Source organism: Dermacentor andersoni, chromosome 2, assembly GCF_023375885.2.
Source record: "Dermacentor andersoni chromosome 2, qqDerAnde1_hic_scaffold, whole genome shotgun sequence".
Taxonomy (NCBI): Eukaryota; Metazoa; Arthropoda; class Arachnida; order Ixodida; family Ixodidae; genus Dermacentor; species Dermacentor andersoni.
The window spans coordinates 54,135,101-54,153,692 of record NC_092815.1 but is presented as its reverse complement, the minus strand read 5'-3'; the positions used below and the strand labels follow the sequence as shown (position 1 = coordinate 54,153,692).

The 18,592-nt window shown below is 47.7% G+C and overlaps 1 protein-coding gene across 4 annotated transcripts in view; it reads left to right on the top strand.

Annotated features, from left to right (window-relative positions):
- The window catches only part of ninaC (STKc_myosinIII_N_like and MYSc_Myo21 domain-containing protein ninaC), a 158,801-nt gene that overhangs the window by 63,712 nt on the left and 76,497 nt on the right, over nucleotides 1-18,592 (top strand). For 2 of the 4 annotated variants that reach the window (XM_050189309.3, XM_055077150.2), the window contains exons 2-5: nucleotides 9,289-9,327; nucleotides 10,658-10,768; nucleotides 15,894-16,070; nucleotides 18,128-18,303. In XM_050189309.3, the coding sequence (XP_050045266.1) occupies nucleotides 10,681-10,768; nucleotides 15,894-16,070; nucleotides 18,128-18,303 (441 nt within the window). In that variant the 5' untranslated portion in view covers nucleotides 9,289-9,327; nucleotides 10,658-10,680. Of the gene's footprint in view, nucleotides 1-8,846; nucleotides 9,205-9,288; nucleotides 9,328-10,657; nucleotides 10,782-15,893; nucleotides 16,071-18,127; nucleotides 18,304-18,592 lie in introns of those variants that run through there. The other 2 variants (XM_050189308.2, XM_055077151.1) reach the window with 2 other exon arrangements.

Genomic DNA, 18,592 nt, shown 5'->3' with positions numbered 1-18,592 from the left:
ACAAAGCCAAATAGACGAAATCGACTGGCCCACCATCCGCGCGAGAGACTTTGGCGCTGCTTCTTTGAGATCCGTACGGAACGAGAGTGAGATAGAGAGAGATAGAGAGAGAACCGCACACACCGACCTCTTTCTACTGTTCAATTGGCGCGTCTCAATACACCGTGACCACCGCGGCAACAGCTATAGCTCTAGAAGGATGTGCGAAGACTCTTAAGGAGCTGCGTGTGGGCTATTTATGGCGCGCCGCCCACACCTTCAGCTTCGTGCACACAGTCCGTGCGGTTCTTGTATACGTATACAGCACGATTGTCTGTGTGTGTGTGGAGGGGGAGGGGGGCTCAGAGAACGGCTGTCGCTGTGGGACGCGTCTATGGCCAGTGTACCGGTGCTTCAGCGTACGGCAAGGCTAGAACGAAGTGCCATTACCCAGTGCACTACAATATAAATTGAAAAAAAAAGAAACGAAACCCAGTTCGTGTAGTATAGATGAACGCGCATACGCGCTCCTCTGCCTTCCGCGTTTGCGTCGAATTTTCCTCCTTTCCGATTCACGGTCCTGTCTCAGGGGCAGTTCATGCACGCCAAATAGTGATGAATGTGCAGCGGTGCAGTACTTGACTGACAGCGGCCGCGCCTGTTCGCGGTCACTATACACCATGGAACGGAGAATTTCATTTCAGCGCGAGTTTGACTTGAGAGGCCGAAGCCTATACGCTACGCTCCGGCTGCCGCTAGCTGGTTCATGAACGCAGAAGAACCAAAGGATAACTTCGCGCCATCGAAAGATCCCTCGGATTCGTTGAAGCGACCAGTTTCGCGACGCAGTGGCTTGCGACGGACGAAATGCAGCGCGAGAACTCGTTCTCGCCAACGTGATGGATCCATGGTCACTGATGCGAACGGCGAGGGAGCGACGGGGCAATCAAGAAAGGGGTTCGAGCAGCGTTCCACAGCGAGCCTACGTTTTCCCGAACTCGCTGCATTCGCTATTCGTACCGCACGGACCAAGAAACGTTATCTCTGTGTGGTTGTCTTCCCGAACATGCAAGAAGTAAGAAGGCAAAAGACGGTCGATGCGTCTCGCAAACGCGTATACTTTCGAAGCATTACGGTAACTCAAGTAAGCACGAACGTATAGTTGACGTATACCTAGTTCTCAGAACGACCTAACTATGCGGACAAGTGAGAGCACAGTCTTATTATTATTATTATTATTATTATTATTATTATTATTATTATTAGTAGTAGTATTATTGTTGTTGTTGTTGTTGTTGTTGTTTTGTCATACCATTATACCTTATACCATCATCGAACAAAATTGCCACCTTCAGTATTCTCGCCTTTTAAGCGGCGTTATAACTTATTGAGACCCGAATACAGCTATGGGACACAATTGCTCTTCAAGCTGCGTTTTATTGTCGACTGGTATGTTACCAAAGCGATGTCATTTCAAGCGAAACTTGTATTGCCTCGCAAGTGGCGTTGTCGGGGGCACGCAAAAACGCAGTTGCTCTCAGAGCAGAGCAGCTGCGGTAAAGGACGGTTTGATAAGTTGTCAACTGTGCCGGCGCCGGAGCGTGAGTCATTAGCAAGGATTCCGCAACCAATCAGAGCCGTTCCGCTTCCGCCGGGGAGGGAAAGGGCAGGAAAGGATTTCGCGCGCACTGCGCCGGCTTCGTTCCCGTTCAGTTCATTCACGGAAAACGGATGGGACAGCCGCGCGTTCCCCCAAGGAACTGGCAGCGTTCGACGAACGGCGGCGAGAACTCGGCCTTGAAAGGGCTCGCTGTCGACGCGCCGACCCAGCCGTTAAAGGGCCGTTTATAGTCCGACGTAACGCACGCGCGCGCGCGCGCGCGCACGCGCTACCGGCGGCTTCCAACGCGCTCCGACGGGCCCGGCGCCGATATGGCTCCTGAGCCATTCGCGCGTCGAAGTCGGCGGAACTCTGGCACCACAATGCATTGCGCGCGAAGAAAAAGGCGCCAACACAACTCCGCAGACGGCTTTTGCGGACGGCGCGCGACTTGGCGAACCTTCTGCGCATGCTCCGACGATATCAGCCTACGGCGCGCGCGTTGAAGTATAGAGGGGATGGCATCTCGGCTGGCGCAGCGCAACCGACGTAGCGTGACTGACCGCGAACGACGTTCGCCCGCGCGCCGATAACGTCGGACTATAAACGGGCCTTAAGGCCTAAACATAGTCAGCCGTAGCGTGAACGAGCGCGCCCGTTACGTCACGTTGGCGGGAACAACAGCGTCTATAATTCGACCGATCATCCGACGCACAGGCGCCGCCAACGTAACCGGAAGCGGCAAACGCGCTCCGACGCGCCCGGCGTCTAACGACGCTCGCCCGCGCGCCGATAACGTCGCACTATAAACGCGCCTTTAGAGTCGCCCCAGCCCAGGCAATCCGACAGCAACGAGAAGATCCCGAGCTGAGGGAGCGGGATACCGAAGCAACCCGGTACCGTTAATCATCATCATCATCATCATCATCATCATCAGCCTGGTTATGCCCACTGCAGGGCCAAGGCCACTCCCATACTTCTCCAACTACCCCTGTCATGTACTAATTGTGGCCATGTTGTCCCTGCAAACTTCTTAATCTCATCCGCCCGCCTAACTTTCTGCCGCCCTCTGCTACGCTTTCCTTCCCTTGGAATCCATTCCGTAACTCTTAATGACCATCTGTTATCTTCCCTCCTCATTACGTGTCCTGCCCATGCACATTTCTTTTTCTTGATTTCAACTAAGATATCATTAACTCACGTTTGTTCCCTCACCCAATCTGCTCTTTTCTTATCCCTTAACGTTAAACCTATCATTTTCCTTTCCATAGCTCGTTGCGTCGTCCTCAATTTATGTAGAACCCTTTTCGTAAGCCTCCAGGGTTCTGCCCCGTACGTGAGTACTGGTGAGACACAGCTGTTATAAACTTTTCTCTTGAGGGATGATGGCAACCTGCTGTTCATGATCTGAGAATGCCTGCCAAACGCACCCCAGCCCATTCTTATTCTTCTGATTATTTCAGTCTCATGATCCGGATCCCCAGTCACTACATGTCCTAAGTAGTTGTATTCCCTTACCACTTCCAGTGCCTCGCTACCTATCGTAAACTGCTGTTCTCTTCCTAGACTGTTAAACATTACTTTAGTTTTCTGCAGATTAATTTTTAGACCCACCCTTCTGCTTTGCCTCTCCAGGTCAGTGAGCATGCATTGCAGTTGGTCCCCTGAGTTACTAAGCAAGGCAATATCATCAGCGAATCGCAAGTTACTAAGGTATTCTCAATTAACTCTTATCCCCAATTCGTCCCACTCCAGTTCTCTGAATACCTCCTGTAAACACGCTGTGAATAACATCGGAGAGATCATATCTCCCTGCCTGACGCCTTTCTTTATTAGGATTTTGTTGCTTTCTTTATGGAGGACTACGGTGGCTGTGGAGCCGCTATAGATATCTTTCAGTATTTTTACATACGGCTCGTCTACACCCTGATTCCGCAATACCTCCATGTCTGCTGAGGTTTCGACTGAATCAAACGCTTTCTCGTAATCAACGAAAGCTATATATAAAGGTTGGTTATATTCCGCACATTCTTCTATCACCTGATTGGTAGTGTGAATATGGTCTATTGTTGAGTAGCCTTTACGGAATCCTGCCTGGTCCTTTGGTTGACGGAAGTCTAAGGTGTTCCTGATTCTATTCGCAATTACCTTAGTAAATACTTTGTAGGCAACGGACAGTAAACTGATCGGTCTATAATTTTTCAAGTCATTGGCGTCCCCTTTCTTATGGATTAGGATTATGTTAGCGTTTTTCCAAGATTCCGGTACGCTCGAAGTCATGAGGCATTGCGTATACAGGGTGGCCAGTTTCTCTAGAACAATCTGCCCACCATCCTTCAACAAATCTGCTGTTACCTGATCCTCCCCAGCTGCCTTCCCCCTTTGCATAGCTCCCCGTTACCGTTACCTGTGGGTTACCTAACCGTGACGAAGGTCAGGTGCACGCAGGACAAGCTTCGCTTACCCCCATTTTCCGGTAGGGGAATGGTTCGTAATTTTTTTGTTCAAATTTAAATACCGCAATAAGATGTCAAAAGCTGCGACTCCTAGTACGTGAAAGAAGTAATCTCCTCATGCTTGCAATGATGGAAACGGCATTTCATTGCCTAAACGCAAAGTTGAATATGAAACTACGTGAGTACATTGGCCATGTAACTGTTGCATCCTGGATTTTCACGCAATTTCAAAGAATTAGAAACACACTTCAAGGTTGCTTTCCGCCGTCTGTGACAGCACAGAGGTCTAGATAAATTCAGTGCCAAATTTCTGGAAAGCGTATGACAAGAATATGAGTGACTCACTTCTGCAAAGTTCCACATGCACCGGACTTCATATCTGGAATGAATATTTTGAATAATCGCATTGGAGTGAATGAAAAAAAATAAAAAAAGGGATTTGGAGGCAACGGGCCACATATTGTACAAGGGGTGTTAGGAATGAACTTGCACCTTCGCATTGTGCGAGGAGAGAGGACTGACTTATGATGTGAGACGCAAAGCAGTTCCTGCCTGCATCGCAGCCAGGCAGAGCAACAGCAAAGCCTGACTACAAGAGATCAAAACAGTGCACAAAGGTTTGCAATGTGGTGTGCAGAGAAAATAACTAGGGGGATACAAAACACCGAACGTTAAAATCAAGCCGTCTGTTTGTTTGTGGCGGGAGACGATGCCGTCTGGTGCTTAACTGCTTATTACGGCCTGAGCAGTACGCGGTTCGCACATAATACACGCAGTTGTTTGTTCATTTCCGTTAAAGAACTTGGCTCCCGTGTATACTTTACCCGCGTGGAAAAATCACGACGCGCCTCACCGCGTCGCGGGTCCGACGCACTGCGGTGAAGATAGGTTGCCGTGTGTGCGTTCGGTGCGGCGAAGACGAACCACCGCGCGCCGTTGCGTTTTCTTTACGCGTTTCTTGCAGCGCTACGCTCGAGACCACGCGCACAGTGCAGAGCCGTCGTTGCCATAGGCGCGAGCAAATTGGCTTCTCTCTCTCTCCCTCTATTTCTTTATTTTTTTATTTTGAAGAGACGAGTTGCTGGCGTGCCGTTGTCTGGAGAGTCGCTGGCACGTGACAAACTTGGCGCGTGGCTGACGGTGTAGATCTCCATCTTCCTGGCTTCGGGGCGGCGGCGTCCTCTTCCAGGCCTCTCCTCCGCGGTGCTAGTTGGGCGCCGGGAGACCGTGACGGGCGACCTTGTTGCGCTCCACAAAGACGTGTCGTCGCCGGGCGGCCACAGCCGAGCGCACCACAAAGGAAAGCCACCGGCAGGGTGGCGGCGAGAGAAAAGGGGGGGGGGGGGGGGGGCGACACAGGGCCCGGAGTCGCCCCAAAATGCCGCGCAACGCCATTATTAGCCACCGCGAGAGCGCGCTGTGTCGACGGAGCAAATTGGCCCAGGGGTGACCTCGCATGCTGCCGTAGTCGCACCACCGTGTGCTATCCATTGTGCAACCTCCCGCGCGCTCACGACCTGGTCACATATCCCGCCCACTTGTCTCCTCCTCGTATGGGCAGGCGCGCGTGTGGTCGGCCGTCGCGTAAGGACGTCTTTTTTTTTTTTTTTGCGGACATGTGAGACACATTGTAGTGTTCGAGCGCAGCTTTCAGGGCCATCGATCTTATAGAGAGCACGGTTTGATCGCGTACAACAGGCCCCTCTTGTCTCCTCCTATGAATCATCAGCCGCACAGACTCGAACGACCGCTCGCCGGACGTGTTGCTACACTGTGCAGCGCTCGTCGCCTGGCAGAGCAGTCAGGGTCATGGATCTTTAATTAAACACGATAATCGTCTGTGGCCCGCCGCACGAGCCGTCGCTTCACACCCATTGGCAGACTGAGTCAGGTGCTGTAGGGCACCGACATTCGAAGGACAACATTGCCACTGGAGGAAGTGGGGTGTGTCCTCCACACTAGCTCCAAGACTCATTGTTCGGCAGAGAACAGGCAGAGGCCGCAAAGAAGAAATAGTAGTAAAAATTTCTCTTCTGTTTGACGCTTTGCCACAAGCATGACGGTTTATGATGGAGCAAAAGGAGGAAAGGGTAAATTAAAGCCTGGTTGCAAGCTAAAGGCGATTCAGCGTTCCGAACGTGATCGCTCAGCCCCATTTCATGACGAGTTCCCCACAATAGAGCAAGCGACGTTTAGCTATTAGGTAAAAAAAAAAAAATGCGCTGAATATGTAGATATGTAGGAATTCGAGTATGCCGCTTCTACTAGGTAATGGGAATGTCAAAAATTTGGTGCTGCGGACCTGATGTTGAATCGCCCATGATGAGCATTCAGGGAAACGAAGTGTTCAGGCAGGATTGAGAACTTGTGTCATAACCGTGTACCTTACGTGCAGTATCTATCCGTGCACCCCTCTAGGGGTCGTCGGTTCTAACATAACCTTGTGAGCTAACCTTAAGGTGCATGAAATTGTCTAATACTGATGTCAAGAAATAAGTAATTAAGCGCTTATCTAACCCCCCGCGATCTCCGGCGACGCTAAGGCCCTCCCATGGTGTCCTTCTACAAACAACTTGCCAACTTAAGACATCAAGGTACTTTCTTTAAGTAAATGGCATATATTATTGCGGTTATTTGTTCGGTTGATTAACACACCCTTATTTCATTAGGATACGGCCACTCTCTTTGAACCTTTCATATAAGCGATCACAGCTCATCGTTGGAGGACAGAGAGCGGGGTAATCGATATACCTAAATGAAGTGAGCTTGATGAGAGAGAGATGACAGAGAGAGTTGTTACGCGGAAAAAAGTTGAGCCTGAATAATGAATATTTTCCCACCAGCTCGATAAATGCAGGTGAATTCGTTGTCATCGCTGTCGTCATCGTTCTTGTTGCTGCTGCGCCCAGAATGTAATAAGACGCCGCACATAAAAGAAAAAAAATGGCGAGGGGGGAGGGGCTGTAGCCAGGGCTCGACGCAAAAATGTAAATTATTACACACGACAGCCTAGCAACCCATACGCATAAGAAAATAAAAAGAATAAATTTCTTTAATGCAAACATAACAAGTAAAGTAAACGTAAATGTAAATGTAAGACAATGGTGGGTGTCGAATAGAATTTAGCAACGAAGCTTTCCAGTGGCGGCATTGAAGTCGCGAAGGTACCCGCATACATCTTTTAAAACGTGGCTACTCTTCTAGACACGGTAACGTTACATATAAAGGGCCCCTATTGTGAGAATGTCCGCGAGCGATAATGATTTTTTTTTTCATTTTGTTTCCCAACAATGGCTAATACCCACTACGGGGGATGGGGCAAGAAGCAAGCTGTTTTATAAGTGTTTTACAAGGGTCTTTAATACGATTACAATCAAAATGAAACCTAGAATGTTAAAGCGTGAATTATAGAAAAAAAATGTAGAAACGAGACGTTATAATACATTTTGCGATAATGTAATACCAAGAAATAATATGAAAGTATCAATAAATAATTTAAAAAGTTTAATAACGCAATCGTCTTGTGTCTCTAATAAAGTTATAGATCGCAATAAAATCGCTTGTAATAAAGGCTGAATCACAACGAAGACGCCCCGAGGGAGAGAATGGCTTTCATATACGTTGTTGCCGTTTCAAAATAGTTAGTGATAGGCAAGCTTGGCCGAATTAAACTTCTTTTTTTTTGTCTTGACAACCAGCGGTAGAAAAATAATTCCCAATAGATTCAGGTACATTGCGAAAATAACACAGAGGGGACAAAGCCAGGTCAGACCTATTTATATAAGATTTTAACGGCACAGTACGACAGCGCTGTGTTGTAAAATAACATTTCCAAATTGTCTTGAGGGACACCAATTATTATTCCAGGGGAAACACAGATTATGGAAGTGAGAAGAAGGTGTGAGAGTGGATTTTGCAAAATTTTCAGATATGGAGAAATGTCTGTGTACCTATCCGCGGTAGCATATCTAGCCGCGGTCAAAAGTCGGCACAACAGAGACAACAGGGCCACCGAAAGGTGTTTTTGCGAGTGCATCCGCCAGTTCGTTGAAATTAAGCTTTTGCGCACGACGAAACACTTTACAACGGCGCATTGTCCATTGACGGCTCCGCTGACAGCCAGCGATAAGGCCGGTTATAGGCCTAAAGCTCGGCGGACGCCGCAGCCGACCACGCTTGCGATCCAGCCCGAGCTCGAGCAAGCGAACTTGTCGTAACTGCGGAGGAACCACTTAACAAAACGGTCACATAATTGTCGAATTTGGGGATGCGGTAAGTGTTGTGCATATGCAGAAAGGAAGTCAGTCACAATAATAGATAACGAAGCGTTCTGGGGACGTTTTCGTAAGGGTAAGGCAATCGCTAGTAATTCTGGCTGAAATATGGACGTGAAGTGTGGAAAGCCTTGAACATGGTAAAATCCCTGCAGAGAGTCAAAGAATATCCCCACCTCTGGCTTCTCGTTGCACAAAAAAAGCGTCAGTAGCTATTACGTTGTCACTATAGCGAGCTTCTCAGATGTCTAAGGTCATTCTTCTTGAACTGCCGGCCGTCGTCCTCTGGGCTGCGTTTGCTCGGCCAGTGTATCAGGGTGGTCCTGACGAGCAAGTGCAAGAATGATATATACGAGTCTGCCTTAGGATTTTCTCAGTGAGATAGAGGGTCGTAACTGCTACAGCTGAACGGTCGATTGCGAAGCAGACGGAAACGCTCGCAAACGATTATGACGACGATGATGATGATCCCTTGTATAATGGCACAAACCCACTGTGGGATATAGCCCTCAAAGGTAAACTATAAGGACAACGAAGTGTCCACAATGGCCGCCGGCGTGGACGGGCGGCTGGTCAACCCCCAGCCGGGGTTCTGCCCCAGTCCGGGGTGACTGGGACTTCTCTGTCGTCCGCCTCAAGCTTAGGCTAAGCGAATTGGACTCACTTCGTCAAAATTCCCGCCCGTCGCCGCGAGGCAAGCACAGACCGAAATCTACGTAGCAACTACCGATGCCGACAGCATCGCAAGTAAATATCATGGCCGTGAAAGGGAGCTTCTCGGAAAGGAACCACGTCCGCATGGCTATGGCCATTCGCGTGGAACGCCGAAGGCGTCAGTGTTGGGCCGTTCAGCGGGAACAGGTCAAAAGGATGCACGGGATCACGGCCGTTAAGAGTGCGCTTGTTTTTATGCTTGTGCCGAAGTGTACGTGCGTCTGGTTGCCGTTACCTAATGGCGCCTCCTGCTCTGCCATTCCAGGTCCGTGTCAAGATGAACTACCCAAGAACGAAGGCGAAGGTGCGTTGCTTGACCGTTGCTTCTTTAATCGGAACGCAACCCGGTGTGCTCTTCGGAGCCGACGTTTTGGTTGCAACTGAGTGGATGCGTCTCAGTGATCTCCTGCATGCCTTTATTTATTCTGAATTGAGAGTCAACACTACTTGCTAAATTATGTGCTGCTCGATAGTAGGCTTACTGCTGTACAGCGACCTGCGTTTTGATCCTAATAACTTTAAGAGAATGCTAAGGGTTTACAGCTGCTTTTCTCTCTCTCTCTCTCTCTCTCTCTCTCATTTTTTTTTGAAGGGGGGGGAGGGGCACGCTATCTTGATGACAAGGTTGCCTTCTTTGGTGCGTATTGTTCAACAAAATAACTGACTCCGTCGTTTGTAACGAATCGTCCGGACTTGCCGAGACGCACTAAAAACATACAAAATTTAACGGTAGAAACATCATTTTCACGGTGGTAAAGTTTACTGTGAAGAACGTATGGTAGCGCTGCCTACTATTTTTAGCATATATATGCCAAGCGACCATGTGCTACTTTAATCATATTGAGTGAAAGTTTCTATGGCTATCCCTACGCGAAAGAAGCGTATTGCATACTAGAGTTGCAACGTTCTCACTCAACATTTGGAACAAGTTTTCTACGAAATGACTATTTGGAAGTCCACGCCCCATATACACAACGTTTCATGCGTATGAGCGCATCCTCGGAGGACCGAGTTCGGGTGTTCGCCCCTCGTTCCAGTCGGCGTGATGACCATACGATAGCCCCTACGACGGCAAATAGTTGATGGCGCTTTAGAAATAGAAGCATTCCGAACACCGGTTCATACATTGGCCCCGCGATGTTTGGTACATAACAAGCCTGAACAATATAACTGCCGCAAATAATGTGGTACCAAGCACGATTTCATGTTAACAAGCTTTGCAAAAGTGTGGACATAGGTAAGGAGAGGGCAAAGCGCAGTCTCTAACCACGTAGAATCTGTTGAGCGGTTTGTTAATATGGAGCCACGCCAACTAGCACATGTTCAGACGGACCAAGTGCGATGTTCCCTATTCAAAACCAACACCGCAGTTTTAAGTCCACAAGACCACCTGGAAGTATTCGCTTATTCATCTTCGGTATGCTCGGCACATTTTGTCATTCACTGGTTGACAGTAATTTCAATAAAGCTCTTCACATTTCGCGGTAGAGATCGTGAGACTTCCTTACGAAGCAAACAAGCAAGCACCGCGAGTTCTTAGTAGTAGGGATGTAGTGGCACTATTGTTGGCAACAGTTGTGACAGCAATGCTAATGACCTGTCAGTAATGCAGAATTCTTTTCATTGGGTCGCAGGCCTCGCTAGACACAGTGAAATAATGGAGGAGTCTCACCGGTACCGCCTGCTGAAGCCCCTTCCCCTCAACACTGGCAGCAGCTACAATGGCGGAGCAGGCGGAGGAGGAGGTAGGTGCTCATGGTAAAAATTTTTATTATGAACAATGACGAGTACTTGTTGCGTGGCATTGACGGATTCTCGCCTTAGCAAGCTAAATTCAAACGGGACACATAAGAGGCACCATAACAACAATTCCACTCTGTGAAGATGAAATGTCAGCGAAAGCTGACGACAGTCAAAGCTCTCAAACGAAAAGCAAAGTGCTTTCGCTGCCATTCGATCTTCACAGAGTGGAATGGTTGTCGTTTGTTCATTCAGCATCGCGGGAACGTTCTTCGTCGGTGGTCGTTTCGCGCCGGCGCCGTTTACATGCTCGTTGCTGTTCCCTCCGGCGCTCCTCGTACGCATGTTGTTCTTCGGGTGTACTAACTATACGTGTCCACCTCATCGATAACGCGGCTGTTCTTTAGCGCCGTTATACCTGTCCTGCTTATATACCGCGATAACTTTGACGTCACGCTATTTTTCACGGTGAGCGTTCTAATCTGTTCCGAATTTTAACATCTGCGCCGCCGCACTGCACCCGAACGTGATCACAAACAAACTTTGAAACCCATTGTGTACGGGTTTGTTAGAAACCGCTAAGCCTGTTTCTGTTGCCGGAGGCCGAAAAAACTAAGGAAGGTTAGTCATATACAGCTTTTGCTGTAAATGTTGCGCTGTGTTCCAGCGTGTGCTTCCCCGTGTTTATCGAAAACACAACGGCTAGTGCTATCACGAATGAATGAAAACTCCGAACGTGTTCCAACGCAACCGTTCAAGCGGCCCTTGCGTCTGCGGCGCAGAGATCGCCATACACTTTTTGTGACTTGCTAGAGCAGTCGCGATTCACAGCCTAACTCTTCTATAGTTGGCGAACGACGTAGTCAGTACAGTGCCGTAAACATTGCATACGTGGTGTGCAGGGTTGCCAGATCGCCCCAACCACAGGTATCTAGCCAAACTGGCATCCGCAGTAGCCCAAATGTAGCCAAAAGCGACACTTTTGAGTGGTCCAAAAGTAGCCAAAAAGCTTTGTCTTTTTGTAAAGTCATTTCTTAAGCATATTGCATTAATTTTCGGCAAGAATACCTTCATATTAGTTTTCCCACGCATGACCACGCATGACCTCCGCGCGCATCGTCACGGAGGTCATGCGGCACGGAAAACAGATGCTGCACAAGCGCAAGAAGGGCAGAAACACTGGCATGCATGCAAATTCATGATAAGGCGAATGCGGTCTTCATTGCAAATGCACTGTTTTATTTTTCTCAGAGCACCAAAATATCACGAGAAGAACGACACACAAATAGCACCGCGCACTAAACACGCTAAGCCATGGCATGCATTCAGGCGTTTAGTATTATTACTTACAGCTCATGATAATTTCGCTTAACACCACAGAATACACTAAACGTAAAACTACAAAAAAATTGCAAGACAAAGTCTAACACAAAATATAGTACGCTATATAGACATAAAATGTATGCTGTGATTAAGCATCACGAGCTTATTGCGAAGTGGAACTGCTTGGTCCTTACAAAATGACATAGCTGAAACGGGACAAAAGTTCTTGGCCCGGTTTAAAATCCTTGCAGCAGCCTTCGTTCCTGGACAGGACAAACATCACGTGAAGGAGCGCTATCAATGTCTCGTTCGACATTCTATTTCGAAGGTCGGTTTTAATGAGCGAGACCTGGCTGAACACTCGTTCGATGGCGGCATTTGATACGGGTAGTGATAGCAAAAACCGGAGGAGGGTTTGCAGTTGTGTATGGAACGGATGGCTGTGGTGGCTGTGGGGCAACGGAAGAGGATATGTTCTACGTTGGGGTTGGAGCAAGGGCAATTTGGCTAGGAAGGGTCCGAATGAATTGCCTCGTAGGCGCCATGCGGCAGGCAGAAATTTCGGCAAATGTCGGTTAGGTTCAGCTCGGTGTTGTCCCTCCGTTCTGGCACCGAGGTCACCCGAAGCGCACCGTCAACGGGAGATAAAAGCATCTCAGGCTTAAAACGTACCTAGGACGCCGAAAGCTCACATGTAGAGACAGCTAGCAACAGTCTTATGCTCACTGACGCGCGCGCGCGCGGGTAGCGTTAGTTCGCGGATGGAGACGCGTTTCCTGAGGCCAGCTTAATTCAAATTACCAAAAGGATGCGATACTTGACCTTTTGACATGCATATGTGTTCTCTCACGTAGAACTTGCAAATTTTGATTTTTTAACAGACGCGCTCAATTTTTTTAACCTGCTGTCGTCTGCATTTTGATTCCAGCGTGCTTTTCATTTCTGCTAAACTATTCTTACTTTTTTTTTACGCAGGAAAAAGATGTAGCCCGAAAATAGCCACATAGCCAGAAGGAAAATTCTGACGCCAACTCGGACAAAAAGTAGCCCAATTTGGCTACTAATAGCCCAATCTGGCAAACCTGGTGGTGTGCAGCACACACGCAAGCTAAAATGAACGTAGAGCTAGCTGCAATATTGCAACTACTTTTCGCTATCACCCCTGCCTTCTACATTATTTCGTCTGTTTCTATCTCGATTATTTGCCATATTCAATCAACCTGCCTGCTGGCCATTGTCGAGGTGTCGACCTAAAAGCTAGACAGTTTCAGTGCGGCAATCATAACTTCATCTACTTGTCAACCAAGACTTACAACAATGAAAACTAAACATTAGGAAAAATTAATTGTGCTCCTACAGCCATCCTACAGAAATGTTCCTAATTTTTCCTGTGCGGACGACAATTGTATTATTGACATGCTTGCTTCATCGTTTGAAGACTTCTTATCATGTAGTAACTCTTGCGATGTAGACAGATTGCAGGCAATATTTTGTAGCACGGTAAAACATTGTATGCATCACTACGTCCCTTACAGGCCTGTAAAGCGCAACGGTCGAAAACCTTGCTACCCGCGAGAAATAATTCAGCTCATTCGTCGCATTAGAAGGCTCCGGAAGCGCCGCAGCTTTCTTTCTCCCAACGAGGCCTGCCTAATGGCGTCACTAAAAGCTTCACTAAATGCTAGAATCACTGAAGCGAAACATTTTGCTTCAAAAATACTTTGGTTACTTTCATGAAAGAAAAAAAAAAGCTGCCAAGTTTTGGAAAGCAGCCGTTCCTCCTGATCAGAACCCTTCTTCATTCATTCTCAATTATGTATCCTGCTCTGACCCTTCGGCCATTTCTCGGGCTTTCAGCGATCATTTCAGATCCGTCTTCACTTTGGACGACGGAACCACACCCCTTTTTAATGCCGCTGTAATATTAGCCCCCTTCCCAAGCATACATTGTCGCACCCGGTGTGCATAACCTATTGCTTAATTTAGACACAACAATGAGTGAAGGACCAGATGGTATTCCATATATGTTCTTAAGACGATATTCGAGTCGAGCTCGCGATACTTCACAGTAATATTTAAGCAGTCGTTGGAAACATCAACTGTACCTTTACTCTGGAAAAATGCCCGAATCATCCCTATTCGGGAATTCGGCAGCAGGCGTATTATAACCAACTACACGCCAATATTCTTGAGACCATCCCACTGTAAATTCTTAGAACATATAATTCGCAAACATATTGCGGAGTACTTAGCCGAACGTTAACGTTCTATCTCAGACACAGCACGGCTTTCTGTCAGGCTTTTCTACTTCATCGCAACTAATCTAGTTCAGCCACGACACTGCCTCAGCATTAAATTTATTAGGACAGAAATACGCAGTATCCATAGATTACTGAAGAGCATTTGATACGATATGTCACACTAAGCTCCTCCATAAACTTGGATTAATCATTAAACAAGATAAGCTCCTTGCCTGGTTAACTGATTATTTACGTTCGAGGTCTCAGTACGTTGATTTGATTCATGCACAGTCGGAAACAATCAGTGTGACTTCGGGGGTCCCACAAGGCTCGGTCTTGGGGCCACTCGCGCTTCTTATTTATATTAATGATGTTGTTGAGGCCATCGGTGATTCTTCTGTTAAAATAAGATTATACGCTGATGATTGCGGGCTTTATTCCAGTGTTTCTAACCGAACTAACCAAGAGAAACTAAACGAAGCGTTTTCACTTTTCTGTCACTAGAGCAGGAAATGGTATAGATGGCTATTAATTTTACGAAAATTGTATCGATTACATTTACAAGTAAAAAAAAATAACATCTAAGGTTCACGTGTGGTTATAACTGTAATATTCTGGCCAGTGTTAAAGAGTATAAATACTTAGGAATAACTTTCATGTCTAACTTGAAATGGCACAGGCACACAGACAAAATTTTGCGCGAAGCACAGAGAAAGTTAGGCTACTTAAAGCGAACCCTTAAGAATGCACTTAAAGAATGCAAATTGACCGCCTACAAAAGCTTGGTAAGACCAGTACTCGAATACGCTTCCATTGTCTGGTCCTTTCACCATGTCTGCGATGTACATAATATTGAATCAGAGCAAAAGAAAGCAGTGCAAATTATTTTTCGCCGCCATGATCGCCTCTTCTCCCCTACCTCTTGTGCAGCCGAGCTATCACTGCTTCCGCTAGAATTCAGACGTAAACGCGAGCGCATCAGTCTCATGCAGAAAATGGTTAATCAACACTCCAGCATTTATTGCCCACTGTTTTCATAAGTTGCACAGCACCCCGTACCAGATGGCACCATCCCTTGAACCTTGTTTCCCTAAAGCCATCTTTGGATTAATTTAGGTTTTCCTTCTCTCCCCCCCCCATTGAACTTTGGAATAACATTGAAGCGTCCTTGCATGAATTCATTCACGCAAGGACGCTTCAATTCATTCATTTGCCCAATTATGTTTGCTAATCTTTCTTTGTTTTCAAGACTTATGAACTCACTCCTGACATGGCTTGCTAACGCAAGATGGTAGTATCTGTAAATAATAAATAAATAATAAATAATCTGTATCTAAAGCGTACGCCGCTCCCATGGTACCTCCAGATTTGAGTGACAAGTGCATTCGTTGTCGTTAAGATGGTGGGTCGACATGAAAGTATAAAATAAAACTCCTTTAGGGTGCGAAGCGTTGGTGATATGATGTGTAAGTTACCTTTCTTTTTTCTTTGGCACAACGGTTAAGTGTGCTTAAAGCGCCCAGAATCGAAAATGCTCGAGTTCCTTAATGCAGCTGCGCACGCGCAGGCGCGTCTCCCGAGCAGCACCAGCAGCATGATCCTAAGGTGGCCGCCTACTACCGGGGCATCTCGAAGCACCTGGACCTGCTGTGCATGCCGGCGCCGGGTGACCGGTTCCAGCTGGTCAAGGTGGTCGGTGAAGGCACGTACGGCGAAGTGTACGCAGCAAGGGACAAGCTCACAGGTATGCGCCCTCTCCCGTTTTACTAAGCTCCCTGCTCCGCACACGCCCGCTTGGCGTCCACACGCACACCAGATAGGTGTGTTACACTCATTGGGATACCGAATGCGTGAGTTGGACTGCGAGCGGAGGCTTGTTAGATCAGAGAAAACGTAAGAACGGGACAACGGCGGCGACAACGTCCTGAAATTGTCGTACCAGGTCTACGCCGCGTTATGGGTTTTCCACCATCTGCTCGGAGTTTATTCTGATTAGAGACTGGTGTGCGTAATGAAGTAAACAAAAGCAAAACAAAGAAACGAGCAGGAAACATTCGGTAACCTTTATTACATAAAAACAACAGGAAAACGTAAAAATACAGTGAAATACGTCAATAATTGTTTTTCTGGCAAAGAGTTCGAAAGAGTTTTGAAATGATACTTCGCCAGTCTAAACATGTGATTTTTTTTTTTTTTTTTGCATGGCTTTAAGACTCGCGTCCTGTCGGAATGCACGAAGTTCCAATCCCGCCGGAGCCACTCCGGTGTACTGGTGTTCACTAGTACGAAAGAGCGTACGTCAAAGCGCTGGCAAAGCAGCACAGGCACAAACGAGGTAGACACAACAGCAGATCGGCAGAGCAGCACATGATAACAACGTAGCGCTTACCACATATGGCAGGGCTATTTTCGTCCCGGAGCTGTTTTGGTCGTGCTCTGTTACGTTCGTCGCTATACCTAGAGGAATTTCTCGTTGTCTGCTGGACCCGTGTCAGACGTCGCTTCATTTAAGCGCGCAATGCTTTGATGCACTCAACCTTTTAGCGCTTTAATGTTGCCTCACAAATAGCTTTGATGTTGAAGCTAAAGCTTTATTACGGGGGATGGTTCATATGCGCCAAGAGAGTAAAGGCGACCCTATGTTCGTCTTTGGGAAAGGGAAGTATAATAAAGACATTGTGCATTTGCAATATACGCGATGCATTCTGCGTCGCCACTAAAGATAATGCAATATCGAAGCTCATACGTACAACTACAGCGTATATAAAGATCTATCGGTGATGATGGCATTTATTTTTTTGTCAGATTCAAAGTGTTCTGGTTGAAAGGCGCCTCGCGAAGCTTCGAAAGCGGTCCTAAATAGGCTTATACCACGCGTGCAGTTAGCAGTAGGCGTCCGCGCGAGCGGGATGCGTTAGATCTTGCGCTTATGCGCGATACATTTGACGTGCCTTACCGCTCGGCTCCTCTCTCCTCTCTATACACTCTTTCTCCCCTACTATTTTTATCCCTTTCCCCCACCAGTACAGCGCTGTGGAAGTGCCCTCGCACGAGAGGCAGTAACGGCGCTGTACCTATCTCTTCCTTTTCTCGTTTAAGATCACTCACACCTTTGCGCTTACTATCCCCTAGAGCTCATCGATTGTGCAGGCCCTTGCGGAGACACGGAAATGTGTTCAGTCTCTTGCACCACACCCTACGCCTCGCTCTCTTTCGTTGTCTTTTCACAATGTTTACGGTCAACTCGTACGACAGCGATATCCACGGAATTTGTTGCGACCAATTGAAGCGCCTCTCCGGCAGGCGTTGCGGTATATACAATGATGTAGCGGGAGCGAAAACTCGGTGACGCCGGTAGAAAGGAAATGTGGGCTGGAAATTAAATGTTTCCGAGCCTGTCCTGGACCAACTTGAATGATAACTTGTGTCGCACATCGACATCACTTGTTGAAGTTGAGCGCAAGCCGCTATATTACCGTTAGAATGGGGCTAAAAAAAGCGACAGCCCCCCCCCCCCCCGCCCCCCTATCCACCCTTCATCCCCTTTACTTTTGTCCTTTCTAAAGTGATTTCTATGGTCTGCTAATTTCGCCTATCTCCTTTGCCGTAGAATAGCTATAGTTCTCGCACTACGGTCCATTCTTTTTTTTTTTTCGAAGCACTCAGCAACCACTTTGTTCCCATCCTGTTTAGTGGTCATACAGTACGGCATGCAGTAATGCGGGAAGAAATGCCGCATGAAGTGCCGCAGGAAACTGCCCGACAGCGTTACCTTATTGGTCTCCGGCTCTGTGCTCGCAGACCGGCTGGTGGCGGTCAAAATCATGGAGAATATCGCGGACAACGTGGAAGAGATGGAGGAGGAGCACCGAGTGCTGCGCGACCTCTGCGTCCACCCGAACATCCCCACCTACTTCGGCATCTTCTTCCAGCCGGCGCCCTGCAGGGAGGACGACCAAGTCTGGTTCGTTATGGAGGTGCGTGCACACAAACTTCGGACGAAAGAAATCGTGCAGCTACGTGTTCCCGTAACGTCACTCGACGTGCGATAACATTCGAGCACCCTTGTACACAGTCCAAGCAGTTTGAGAAGGGCAAACAATTAGACTTACGCCGCAGGTGCAATACGTTAGTTGAAAACATCGAGACAATATCTTGAGTTATTTCTTTTGTATTACGTATGCGAGGCACGCGTATTCAATACCCGATGCACCCACTTGATAGTTTACATCGGGGCTACGCAGTTGCAATGATACTTGTTCTAAG